The sequence below is a fragment of the Achroia grisella genome, unplaced genomic scaffold, assembly GCF_030625045.1.
Source record: "Achroia grisella isolate CSIRO2021 unplaced genomic scaffold, CSIRO_AGI_Agris_v1 utg1173, whole genome shotgun sequence".
In the NCBI taxonomy this organism is placed as follows: domain Eukaryota; kingdom Metazoa; phylum Arthropoda; class Insecta; order Lepidoptera; family Pyralidae; genus Achroia; species Achroia grisella.
The window spans coordinates 1,927,488-1,940,709 of record NW_026712589.1 but is presented as its reverse complement, the minus strand read 5'-3'; the positions used below and the strand labels follow the sequence as shown (position 1 = coordinate 1,940,709).

Sequence of the window (13,222 nt, the reverse complement as noted above, 5' to 3'; positions counted from 1 at the left end):
AAAATAAGTATTGTTGCTAAGTAACAGTTTGTGTGTAACGTGCAACTGCGATCGGAACGAAGTAAATTATATTTACTACTGTATATGTAATCCACTCAATATCTCTATCACGTTCAGAAATTTATTGTGTAACTAAACTTCAAAAAACCTTTGACCGACATGCTCGTATTTAATTTTGAAACGAAACGGAGTCCTCGCGGTCAGCTAGTTAATTTCTAAAAGTGAACAAATAATAAATACAGATAGATAGACAATTTATTTGCTTCAACATTTACAGTGTTGGGTACAAATGTTCGCCTCAAATCAGGAGGCATGCAAATTCTAATTCTTAATGGTTTACAATTAGATTATATTATAAATAAAGAACATTAAAAATGTCTAGCCAATTCTAGCAAAGAGTATCCAGCAATTTTTACGAGCTATTGGTGTAGTGCTTTTTAAATCTATTTAGTGGCATCTCTCGGATTACTTTCGTTATACATAAGACGTAATAGTACAGTATAAAGAGATATAAATTCTGCCATCTATTGCAATTTTCCAAAGTTACTACTCGCCACACAGGTTTCACTTTATTGCTCCAAATTTCCGTCAAACCTTCCAATTGCACATAATCAAAATTCAAGTTCCATTATAAAGTGTTACGAAAATTCCGCCATCTTTTGGAATTTTCCAGAATTCTTAATTCTTCATTTACAGTGCCATCTAGTGGCTATTACAGCAGGGTTTGCTTTGCGTCATGCTATCTATCGGCGTTTCGAAATCAACTATCGCATAGGGCGTGTTGATAGCAAGCTTTTTGTTAGATTTATGAACACATAGATGGCGCATGTTGCATCTGAAATGATTATTTGTATTCATAACATTGTTCAGGAAAAATATGGGTGGTCCAGTTTTTTTTTTATGGATGATAATGGAATGGTGCACCCACCTACGCTAACGGTTTACGCTGGCGGGGCACCAGTGGAGGATGATAATGAGCATGAAGTCAGGTCAGTTAGCCCATCGTGACAAATTCACCAAGAATTTATCACGATGGTTTCCAGGGGGAACTACGTGGAGGTCAACCTGACATGGTACATTGCTAGCAATAAGATGATCAGTCCACATTACTAACAATCCCCATTCCCCCCTGGGTGGTCCAGTTAACTCACGGGTTTGATTCCTCGCACGATTCAAATCGTATGGTTGTCATTATTTGTCTAGTTGTGTATGTATATCAGGGATGTTAGGGAGCTCTGTAACCGTAACCGAATCCGAAATAAAAGTTTCGGATAATATCGGATAGGGCCGAAGCCTAATTGAGACATGTTATGTAACTATTTTGTTAGCTTTATTTATATTTTACCCTTGAAATTCCTTAAAAATTTGATATCCGTTACTGAAATTATCCGAAACTAACGGATATTCCGAAATAATTTGTCGATAAAAATATATTGTTTAAAATAAGAAACAGCTATAAAACGAGGTCTGTCACCAATAATTATTGTAAAGTTTCATAAATATCAGTTCAGTAATTTTTGGGTGAAAGAGTAACAAACATCCATACTTTTTTAATATTACGCACTTATAATATTAAGAACAACGCATTTATAATATTAAGAATGAGATTATCATTATTTTGATATGTTAATGTCTTTGTTGACAGGTGGCTCCCCTAGCCCCAACTCGGGGTACGTGCCCTCCAGTAGTTTTTCCCCGACGCGGCGACACGAGTCAGTGACTTCATCAGAGGGTGCTGCCTCACGGTTTTCTTTCTGGCCTGATGGTGAATACAATTTTTCCTGTTAGTCTACTTCTCAAAGATTCAATAACAAATAGTCTTTTAAGGGAATGAGTATAAAAAATTACAATAAGTTGCCAAAGGATTTACTAGAATTACACTTAAATAAATTCAAAACATTTGTTAAAACATATTTACTGAGCAAAGCCCATTACTCACTAAACGATCACTTGAATGACGAGCGTGCATGGCAATAGTTGTTCATGCACGGGATTTTCATTTAATGTTAGACATAGACACCCATATAAATATACATTGTAAATAAACTGGCTTTTTAAAAACCGGTAATTTAATTGAGTTTATTACCAGTTCTTCTCAATTGGATCTATATAGGTATTAAATTGGACTGTAGGGAAAAATTATAATATAAAAAAATTTACGTTCATAAGCGGTTAAACTGTCCTTGTGCAGTTTAAGATTATTATGTCCCAAAATAAATTATGAATTATGATTATATTATATAATTAATTTAAAAATGAATCGGTAGTTTTATAAAATTGTACAATTTCATTTGAAAAGAATAACTGAGTTTCTTGTTAGGTTGAAAGCACTCCGAACTGACGGTAGACCTGATATGTCATAGGAGTGTGTAATAAATCTACATGAATAATGATATTTTGATTTAATTGAAATAAACAATTTGATTTTCAGTTGGCGTGAAAGAAGAGTCTTCCCCGAGTTTCATATCCAACGCAGCACCATATTCGAAATGTTATATGTAAATAAAGCAAAGTTGGAGGGAAATACAAGACTAGAATATCCATATAATATCTCATACACTCGAAGCAATGAGATACACAGCGGATTAATAATGACTGTTAAAAAAATTGTAGTATCTAGTGATCAATGTATAAAACTTTATAGTTAAACGTATGTGAGTAATTGTGGAAGTCTACGAATTGAATATAATTATAAATGTGCCGGATATTACGTTCAGATCAGGGATGTCGCGAATCGCATCTGCATCCGCAAATGCGGAATAAATTTATACATCCGCAATCACTTACACATCCGAAATAATCAATGCGGAGTTGCATGCGGATGCGGATGTCGCACAAGTTGCTACAAGAAAGAAATTGCATGGGACCGGCGATCAGCGCGGCCTCATTGACTAATAGGAGCGAATTTTCGTTCGACGCGTTTGTTATTGTGTATCATTTGTTTACCGTAAATAAAACATTGCGTATCGTATCGTATAAAAATTTGAAAAAACATTCTATTCTTGTTACTTTATTTCTGTACCTACATAGCTTGTTGTAAATAAAATCTATCCGCATCCACATCAGGAGATGTGAACGCAAGAAAATCCGCATCCGCATTTGCATCCGCGGATGTGAATAAACTTCCCTCCGTAACATCCCTGATTCAGATGACAGTGCAGCCAAGGAGAATTGGAGTGAGTGACCCACCGTGAAATAACGTTGATAAATATAATGACGTTAGACAGTAATTTGTCTTCATTAGTGTTAATAATCACTCGTTGAAGCACCGACGAGGGTAGCTATTGTAGTTGACCCGGATTCACACGTTGACTCGATATCTGCAAGTAATTGTAATTATATTTGGCGTTTTATTGCATTATTTATATTGTTAACCGAGTTTTAATACGAATAATTTTATGGTAAATAAAGGTATTTACCTCTCTCGACGTTTCGACTAGGTTGCACTAGCCATCGTCAGCTGATTACCGAAAATCTCTCTCGAGGTAAATATATTTATTTACCAAAAAAATATTCCTGTTAAGACACGGTTAACTAATTAAATAATGTATGAAATACCTGTGCAATCGTGTAATAACCAGCCCCTGATTTTCATATTTATCGAGATGGTGAAAAACTGAATATTACCGCACCCTTTACTTCCCCCTCTGGCCAACATTTTTCCAATATACATATAAACATACAATGTGTCGAATTAGTATTGCTGTTAGTTTTAATTTTGTTTATAAAAACTATAGTTTGAAAAAATATTTTATTAATTTACTTGACGTCTCAGTGACCAAGTTGTTACAGATGCGTTAAGATGAGTTATGCATTCATCTGCTAATTTCGATTTTGCCGCCCTCAAAACTTGCCGCCGGGTTATGGGCCAGTGTTGTCTCCCTTCAGATCCGGGGCTGGAATAATTCTCTGAATATTACTCACCAATATTTTGAGAGAATCTTTTTATTTAATTCGTGATATTTACGTCTGTACGTATTGAATAAATATAGTAAGTTGCTACGTTGGTTTTTAATGAGGAATATTCTACCCTTTTTTTTGTTAAGAGAACAACGTATCAGTCGAGATTCCAATGTGTCAATTATAAAATTTTAATACGATTAAGTTAGTAGATTTGTTATCGAATGATAATGCTTGTGTGATTTGTTTCACTTAGTGCAAAAATGTACGTAATATTATGAAATAAAACGTGTTTAAGTTAATCGTTGTTGCTACGAGCAGTATCGCTATTGTTACATGCAGTGTCATTGTATTGTATAACATGACAAAAGTTAAAACCTATTGTCACACAGTTGTTGCACGTGTCCAGGGGTGAGTTAGACGCTTGTGATATTTTATTGTCATTTACCGGAATTACTTCTCCACTCTCGTGACTACTGTGATAGTTCTAGAAACTTTCTTATAAGACAAACAACGGAAGAAGTCAAAATCAACGGTGAAATATTATTAATTAGGGTGCATTTTGATATTGGTATTAAATGTTGTTTCTACTTGGATAATATATTTTTATTTAATTACACTTTTATATATATTACGTATATATTTGCTTATTATATGTAACACTAGTTTACTCGCGATTTCGTTCGCGTGGAATAGTGAAATATTTTGCTTTCATGCAATACCACAGTATTGGAAAGAAGGCTACGTTGAATATGATGGAAAATCGGTACCTTGCCTATATATCTCTGAACAGATCACACAGCGCCATCTAGGCCCAAGCTCAGCAGAGCTTGTGTTATTGATAAAGGACAAATAATGTAAATAAATAGATACATTATTTTGTAAATACATACAGGTAAATAGAAAACATACAGACCGATACAATCGAATCAAATCGAACCCGCGACCATTGAAAATAAGGCGGTACCTACTCACCGCTAGACAACCAAGGCCGTCAAATGTCAATATATTGCGGTTAGTTATTAAGTTTTTTCGGTTGATAATATGGTCTCGAATAAACAAAGTGTTTATGTTAATTACTTTATTATTTTGCTAACACTAGAATATAATAGAAATTTCTTGATTTGAATCAAGAAATTTCGAAGCTTAATTTAAGCACTTTTGAATTACAGTTTCTTTTTAACTTACCGCTCATTCGGTAAGCTTTCTCATAACAAGTAGAACGAGCAAGAAACTTGCTTGTTGCTCTTATAAATACCTGTTGTATAGTAATAGTATAAGTACAGGAGGCAACAGATTATCAGCGCTGTAGCTGTATGCTGAGTTGATTGCCTATTCACCTTTGCGGCACATAAAGTTATCTCTATCTGTTTTAATTGTTCATGTATTTTTTCTATACCTCATGTATGCAATATGTGTGTAACTGGTGAATAAGAAAGAAAAGATGAAAGAAAAAAATATGTTATTCGATACACATAAAATACAACATAAATATTTATATATATATATACGCTCAGCTTATGCTGTATCGGGCTGCCATGATGCTGGTATTCTGCGGATACCTTTATACATATAAATGAATGTATATATAACATTAAAATAAAAAAAATATAAATTAATAACGCTATAAAAAAATATAGGTTGGTGGTAGAAGGGTGAAAATTTAGGGTTGTATGTATTTTTAATGACGCATAATAAAAAAATATAAATAAAAAAATTGCCCAAATAATAAATAAGTAATGTTAGGGGTGGACAACCCTTATCACATAGGGGTATGAAGAATGGATAGTAGCCGATTTTCAGACCTGACCTGCTGAATATGCATATAAAATTTCATTAAAATCGGTCAACTCGTTTCGGAGAAGTATGGTAACTAACATTGTGACACGAGAATTTTACATATAAGAAAATCTTTATTCTATAAAGAGATTATCTATCTACAAATATTTATACAATTGTAAAATAACTTTACTCGAGTTCGCAATTGCATTTGAACTTGAACTAATATCAACAGAATCAGCGATACGCAAAAGTGTTAATCTCGTTATCAAGTTTACTGGAGATGTAATTTATTTTCTCCATAACTTTGCAAGCTTGCTGCAACTGCATTTGAATGGTAATTGGATGAAGTTAGTTGTATCGACGGCGTAACAGCTAGGCACCTAGAAAGTTAGTTTTTTACTCCTCGCGTACCGTTCGTTACATAGTTCAGTTGTTGGACCGAAGTTTGTAAAATGTCAACCCGTGGCGCTGTCAGTGAAATAACGTCGCAGTTTTAATGAAACAATATTTACAACATTTTTTTATTTCTTTTCTATTTGCACGCTGCCCTTTCAGATGGTGTTATGGCTATTAAGTACAATGCGTAATAGAAAGAAAGAAAGAATTTCTTTCTTTTTATATGATTTTATTCAGTGCTTTTCAATAATGTTACAATATAAAACACAAACGAAAAAAAAAGATTAAATAAATTGTATATATAAACTTAATTTACCATGTAGATAATTAAAATAAACATATAATAATATTTTTTTACATCCATATAGGCACTGAAATCTCAGCTTTAATGTATGTCCTATGTGAACATGCAGCTGATTTTCAGTAGTACCAAAACGAGGAAATATATATATATATATAAAAGGGGGAGAGAGAGAGGGCACTATTTAAAATATTAATGATAATTAACACAAAATTACAACTAATGTAACTTTTGTTCTTTCTAGTATATATACTGTACATATATACTAGAAAGAACAAAATAGAATAAAATAACATGAATAAATATAAACATTAAACATATACAATAGATAAAATATATACATGTTTTTTTTAGTCGAACTCCTTTTAAATGGACAGATTTTTGTATCCAGTAGCTTAAATGTTAGCTGTTTTATGGCAGGCTAATCTGCTTTTATACAATTTTTAGTAGCTATAACGTGCTCGAGTGGATTGAGTAGACATGCTTATTAGATATGTCCAGACATGTGGCAACGTGGTGGGCCATTGTATGATTGGGCTCCCTAAACTGTGGTCGAGCACTGTGAGGGCTGGCTCATACGTGATACTCGTGAACGAGTGCTGCTTGTAGGGACTGGTCTGATCTAATGACTTCGACTGATTTACTCTTATTGTGTATTTAATATCTGATCCTAATAAATGAGTAGTAGTTGATTTTTTTTTATAACACAGGGGACAAACGAGCATGCGGCTCACCTGATGGTAAGTGATTACCGCCGCCCATGAGCACCCGCAACACCAGGGGAATTGCAAGTACGTTGTCTGCCTTTTAAAAAGGAATAAGCTCTTTTCTTGAAGGTTTCAATATCGTAACGGTTCGGTAATACCATTGCTGGAAGGTGATTCCACAATGTTGATAGTTAATTGCTAGTTGATAGTTTGTATTCACACGTTTTGAATTAAAAATGTAATGTTACAATGATTATTTAAAAGAGCAACAGACCAGTTTCTTACTCATTCTTCTTGTGATGAGACAGCTTTCCGAATGAGAGATAGATTAAAAGAATGATAACTACGATTATTGAAAACTGCTTAAATTATGTTTATTTGAATAAATGATTTTCTATTCTATTATATATCAACATCAAGCGTTCGGTATTTATGTGTATGTATAAAATGTAATAACAATACTTTTTTTTCTGTATTTGCACAAAACCAAAATACATTAGGTAGGATCTTACATGTATATGACAAGACTCCACACTGATAATGCCGTTATGTTTCGAGAAACTTTACTTGGAAACAAGAAAATTAAATAAAGGGTTTTATATGAGGAAAATCTTTAACCTACCAACTTGAAGCCAAACTTTATATCAGGTTTAAGACGAGACAAAAGAATGATATAATGTGCTATATGGAGAAATTTATTTTTTTCTCGTCAATAACTAAATTACGTTACTTTTGTACAAAAATTAAATTATTTTAAAACTTTCGTGTTTAATTGTCCAGAGTTAATTGTTTGATTTATAGAATTTAATTATTTATATGAATTTTATCAATGATTATTTATTACTGATATCTCATTAGGAGTGAAACTAGAAATAAAAAAAGGATTGAAAATCCTTTATTAAAATAAACTTAATTTAAGAATTTTTAATAGTCCTAACAATTTTTTTTAATCTACCGCTCATTCGGAAAGTTGTCTCATCACAACAAGAAAGTGCAAGAAACTTGTGATTACAATTTAATAATAATTACAAGGATATTAATAGTAATTACAAGGATTATTTCAAAGAGCAACACACAAGTTTCTTGCTCGTTCTTCTTGTGATGAGACAAACTACAATGTGAATACAAACTACCAACCAGTCTTGTAGTAATAAGAGCAGAGCATATACATAAAAGTACTGTTATTTTGCTTATTCGGTTCTAAAAACTGGCATCATATGCACTAGTTGTAATACTTACCGACCAGCGACTACGTGGAGCAACCAGACATCCAAGGAAGAAATGGAATTAAATTTATTGATTCAAGAATTTGGATTGACGACCTCGGCTGTCTAGCGGTTTAGCACCGCTTTACGTCCGATGACCGCAGCTTCGATTCCACGGATAGCAGAAACATTTGTATTCATGAGTATGATTGTTCGTATCAGTCTGGTTGTTTTATATGTATAATATGTATGTATTTACGAAAAAAGAATATCTATGTATTTGTGTCACTAATCTAGTACACACCATAACACAAGCTTTAGATAGCTTAACTTGGGTCTAGATGGCGCTGTGTGAATTGTGCTGAGATTATTTTTTTTTTATCATATATTTTGTATTCTCGAATTTATTATGATTATTATAAGAAAGTCTACCTACCCTCTTTACTGTTTTTAATTATAATAGTATTACACAGTTATGTTTCCTATATTTTTAATTCATTTATTAGGAGGGGGGGGGGCAGTGGGGAAGGGAATTGTTTGTCATGTGGACTGATGACTCCACTGCTAGCATAGTACCATGTCAACTTGACTTAAAAAAAAAATCGTTATAAATTCCTGGTGAATTTGTTACGATGGGCTAACTGACCTGATCTCATGCTCATACAATCATCCTGGTGATGACACTGGTGCCCTGCCAGCGTAAATCGTTAGCGCAGGCGGGTGAACCATACCATTATCATCCATATAAAACATTTTAATATTAAAACCATTGTAACTTAGGTATCGGACCTCTCTTCTATGTAAGAGAGGTCCGATACCTACCACCAGTACCAGTGTAGGAGGAGTTCACCACTTTAGTAATCATAGACCCCACTCCTCTTTCTCTCACATACACTCAAACACACACATAGACACGCACAAACACATACGCATAATGCTTACACATATATATATCAAATACAGGCATAGGCTCCTTTTCTTCTATACTTTTTTATAGTTTCTTTTTCTTTATCAGTTAAATTTTCTTTGTTTTGGTAAATTTAAATATTTGGTAAATTTTATTAGACAATAAGTAAATTAGTACACATGTTTTTGTTTTAAGTAAATAAATAAAAAAAAAGTTCTCGGGGTTCTTGAATTCGATGCCTCCTTTAGACGTGGAGCGATGAAGCAGAGTTTGATCGTGACACTATTCAGACACTACCACTATAACCCATCCTGGGTTATAGTGGTGGTGTCTGAATCATTAACATATACCAGTTTAAGTCAGCGGAGAGATTATGAGAACCACTCTCGGGTATACGTTCTCACGAATTGTTCCAGTTGGCCATACTACATTGTACTTCGGTCCAGTCTGATATATACATAGTTATAGGAACCCGCCCCAAATGGGTGACAACCCAGTTACCCCCGGAGTTGATCTCGGGGTAAAAGGGTTCGTCCTGGGGAGGGGTTCAGACCTCACCTCTAGGAGAGTGCAGAAAACTAGTGTCAGTCAACATACATTTCATGATGTGACATTTATGCTTTTCTTTTTGTATTAATTGCTTTTCGTTTTACTAGAATCTATCTATTTTACCTTTAAAACCGACATCAAGACATCAACACTGACGATTCCTGGCTGCGCCTTATTGTACCTCCTTAACAGATCACGTTATCTTAAGACCAATTCTAAGCTTCTCTCGTCAAGACCTTTTATTTCTTTTAAATAAAATAGTGCAATTTTAAATACATTTTTTTGTTAAATATTATTTCTATTCGTACTATAAAATTATGTACTCAGGGGTACAAATTTTTTTATTTACAAAGATGTCGTCAAGGATAAAGAAAAGAAAAACATTAGGCCAGTTCAGATATAATTTATTTAAAACAGTTTCAACCGACTTCTCAAGGCTGTTAAACACAATTCCGCTAATTTTCATTCCAGTATCATTTACAGAAATATCGAGTCCTCTAAACAATTAAAAACAACCGTCGAAATAAAGTCCAATTTGCATTATGAAACTAGTGTTGCAGTATACACTATCTTCGCGGAGCTAGTTATGAAAGTCGGTTCTCATTAGTTAAGTTTGAATATTGTAAATCATAGCTCGGTTTCATTGTGAACGTGACAATCATTTACTCAAGCCACGATATTTTGACTAGAAACTGTTTTCACCTTTCTGAAACTAGCAACTATTGTAACTAGAGTCAGAGGGGTGTACAAGTAAAACTTTTAATTGAAGGTACGCAGTAGAAGTGTAGAACCGATATTTTAGTTTCATCATGTAATTGAACCTTTACGAAATATACAAGCGTAAATAATGTATGTTGAATGTATAATTTTGTATTAGTACTCAGTTATGCACCTACTTATGCTAAAGATACTTCTTTCTTTGCTTCTGCATTATCAATATTTCCGAGTTCTGTAGTGTTTATAATTTTCATCTGATTAGACAATTCTTTAATTTGAAACATAAACTCAATTTTCGTCTTCATTTCATTTTGAATAGGTTTAATTTCACAAATACTTAATTGACAAATCCAATACATTTCCCCAGCAAGTATACCTCGGTAGCCACTGTTAGTTTTTTTTTTTTTAATATTTAACAATAATTCATTCTACTCTACTACACTATATTGAATACAATTATAGATTACAAATCAATTCCTTCTTTACAAAGAATTTGAATATCATATACATAGAACTACATACTAATCCAGAATTTAAAAATTCCATATAAAAATCTCACCCTTGCGTCGTTTGCTCGTCCAATTCACGTTTATATACTTCCACTTCTTAAAGCCACTTTCCATTGACACTTGTTTTGTATACTTTATAGTATCATTATTTGAATAAATTAATATTACAGTTAAAGAGACTTAAATAAAATATATTTATCTGACTACAATGACTTACAATCATTATTATATTTGGTATTTGTGTAGTACTTAAATTAAAATTCTTCAATATTGGTTATTTGCCTCAAATCTTTTAAATAAATGTCCACTTTTATAAATATTACAAAGTAAATCGTGTACAACATGATTTTATTATAATTATAACAAATATTAACTCAGACTTGTATATCATACTTTATATATATATATTTGACAATAGTTCTGTACCTAAATATTCTGAACCTAAAATCTGCAAGTTAAGTAAAAATAATTGATTCCAATTTGTAATAATTCATTGAAATCATTAAGGATCAAGATCATCAACTGCATTCGTTGTAAGCCTGTTACATTAAGTGGAAGCCGTACAATGCACATTCCTAGCCTGTCATGATATCAGATCTACCTGAAAACTTGGCCCAATCGAGATAGACAATTCAGTGTGGAATTGTCTAATATGGAATTACATCGATACAGATTTTAATTTCTAATATTTATTAGGATTATAAATGACAATATTAATTTAACTGCTAACATATGAACATTCAAGAGAATACATTTATTCATTATAGACACTGAAACTGGTTAGAATCGAATATTATATCCATCGAGAACAATTAGTAAACTATTAGTTAATATGATAAATGTGAATATTTAATAACTACTATATCTGAATATTTGATGAATATACGTTTAATTAGTAGACACTGAAACTTTTCTAAAGTTGAATATTATAGAGATACAGATTCTAAATTTTAATAATACATTAAATGACAATATTAAACATCAATTCTTTAACTGTAGTCTGAAACTCAGCCCAATGAAGATACATTTATATAATAGACACTGAAACTCGTCTAAAATTGATTACATCATACAGATTCTAGTAATTCATGTCTTAAACTAAGATAATCATTTAACATCAAATGTTTAACTGGAATTAGGAAGTGATAATAATGCATAATCGAGACACTTATCTAGTGGATATTGAGACTTTTTTAGAATATTACATCAATATAAATTATAAATTTTCATAATATATTTGTTGACCGACAAATATTTTTAGGAAACTTGCGAAATGTTTTCTGAATAAATTTATAATCAGCGGTATTGCGTATTGGCAATTTGGAAGGCTCTGGAAATGTCAGTATTATATTTGGTTGCATTAAGCTGAAAATTGCACGTATTTATCACATTTTTTAAACATATAGGTACTATCTAAAAGGTCATTATCTATAATAAATTTTTGTATATTTTTAGAAAAAACTTTACCCATATAAGGATGTAGATATAAAAAGATTTATAGAGAATATATTCCACACATGTCTCCATTGCATTCTGTACTTTTTGAAGTTTTTATCAGACTTTGAATGTTTTGGCCCTATATATTTTTAATTTATTCAAATTCTGGTGGAATGAAAAATTTCAGGTTAGACATAACTATTACAAGGTACATGCAGAAAGTTTCACATTAAGCAGTAATGATGTGGTCGAAAGAGTTTTTATGAGTTGCTTTCCTTACAGCTATTGGAATCAATTCTATAAAACATTAAGTTCTATTGTATATATTATATAAAAGAAATCCATCCAGTTTAGAAAGAAAGTAGACTAGATTTACTTCCATAAAGAGAACATTACATCTATTGCACATCTACGTAATATTACTTAATTATAAATATAGGACTGAAGCGGCGTTAGGTAGAAGCATCAATGAACTGTTTTAAGCTGTTAGGAGGAAATAGCTCTATTAAATTTTATGTAAGATTTCTACTAATAAACCTGTAACTGAACGTAATTTTGAACAAAACAAATTAGTTTCACTAAATTCTCATCAATTTCATGTACTTTTAAAACAATTACTGTATTGTTACGTATAAATTATTTATTCGAAAACGTACTGAGAATGTTTGCTGTAACTATTTCGATTGTTATTTTTAGAAAAAAATCAAATATCAGTTAAAACAAATCTTCAATACGACCAATAAAATACTATCAAAAATAACTTTTGTAGACCTTTACAAATCATAAAATTTCAACACAATATTGGTATCGTC

The 13,222-nt window shown here is 32.1% G+C and overlaps 1 protein-coding gene across 2 annotated transcripts in view; it reads left to right on the top strand.

Moving 5' to 3' along the window:
- The window catches only part of LOC131851122 (forkhead box protein L2-like), a 64,337-nt gene extending 61,609 nt beyond the window's left edge, over positions 1–2,728 (top strand). For both annotated transcript variants that reach the window (XM_059201562.1, XM_059201556.1), the window contains 2 exons: positions 1,646–1,783; positions 2,432–2,728. In XM_059201562.1, coding sequence (XP_059057545.1) covers positions 1,646–1,783; positions 2,432–2,502 — 209 coding nt within the window. In that variant the 3' untranslated portion in view covers positions 2,503–2,728. The remainder of the gene's footprint in view (positions 1–1,645; positions 1,784–2,431) is intronic.
- The last annotated feature ends 10,494 nt before the right edge of the window (positions 2,729–13,222 follow it).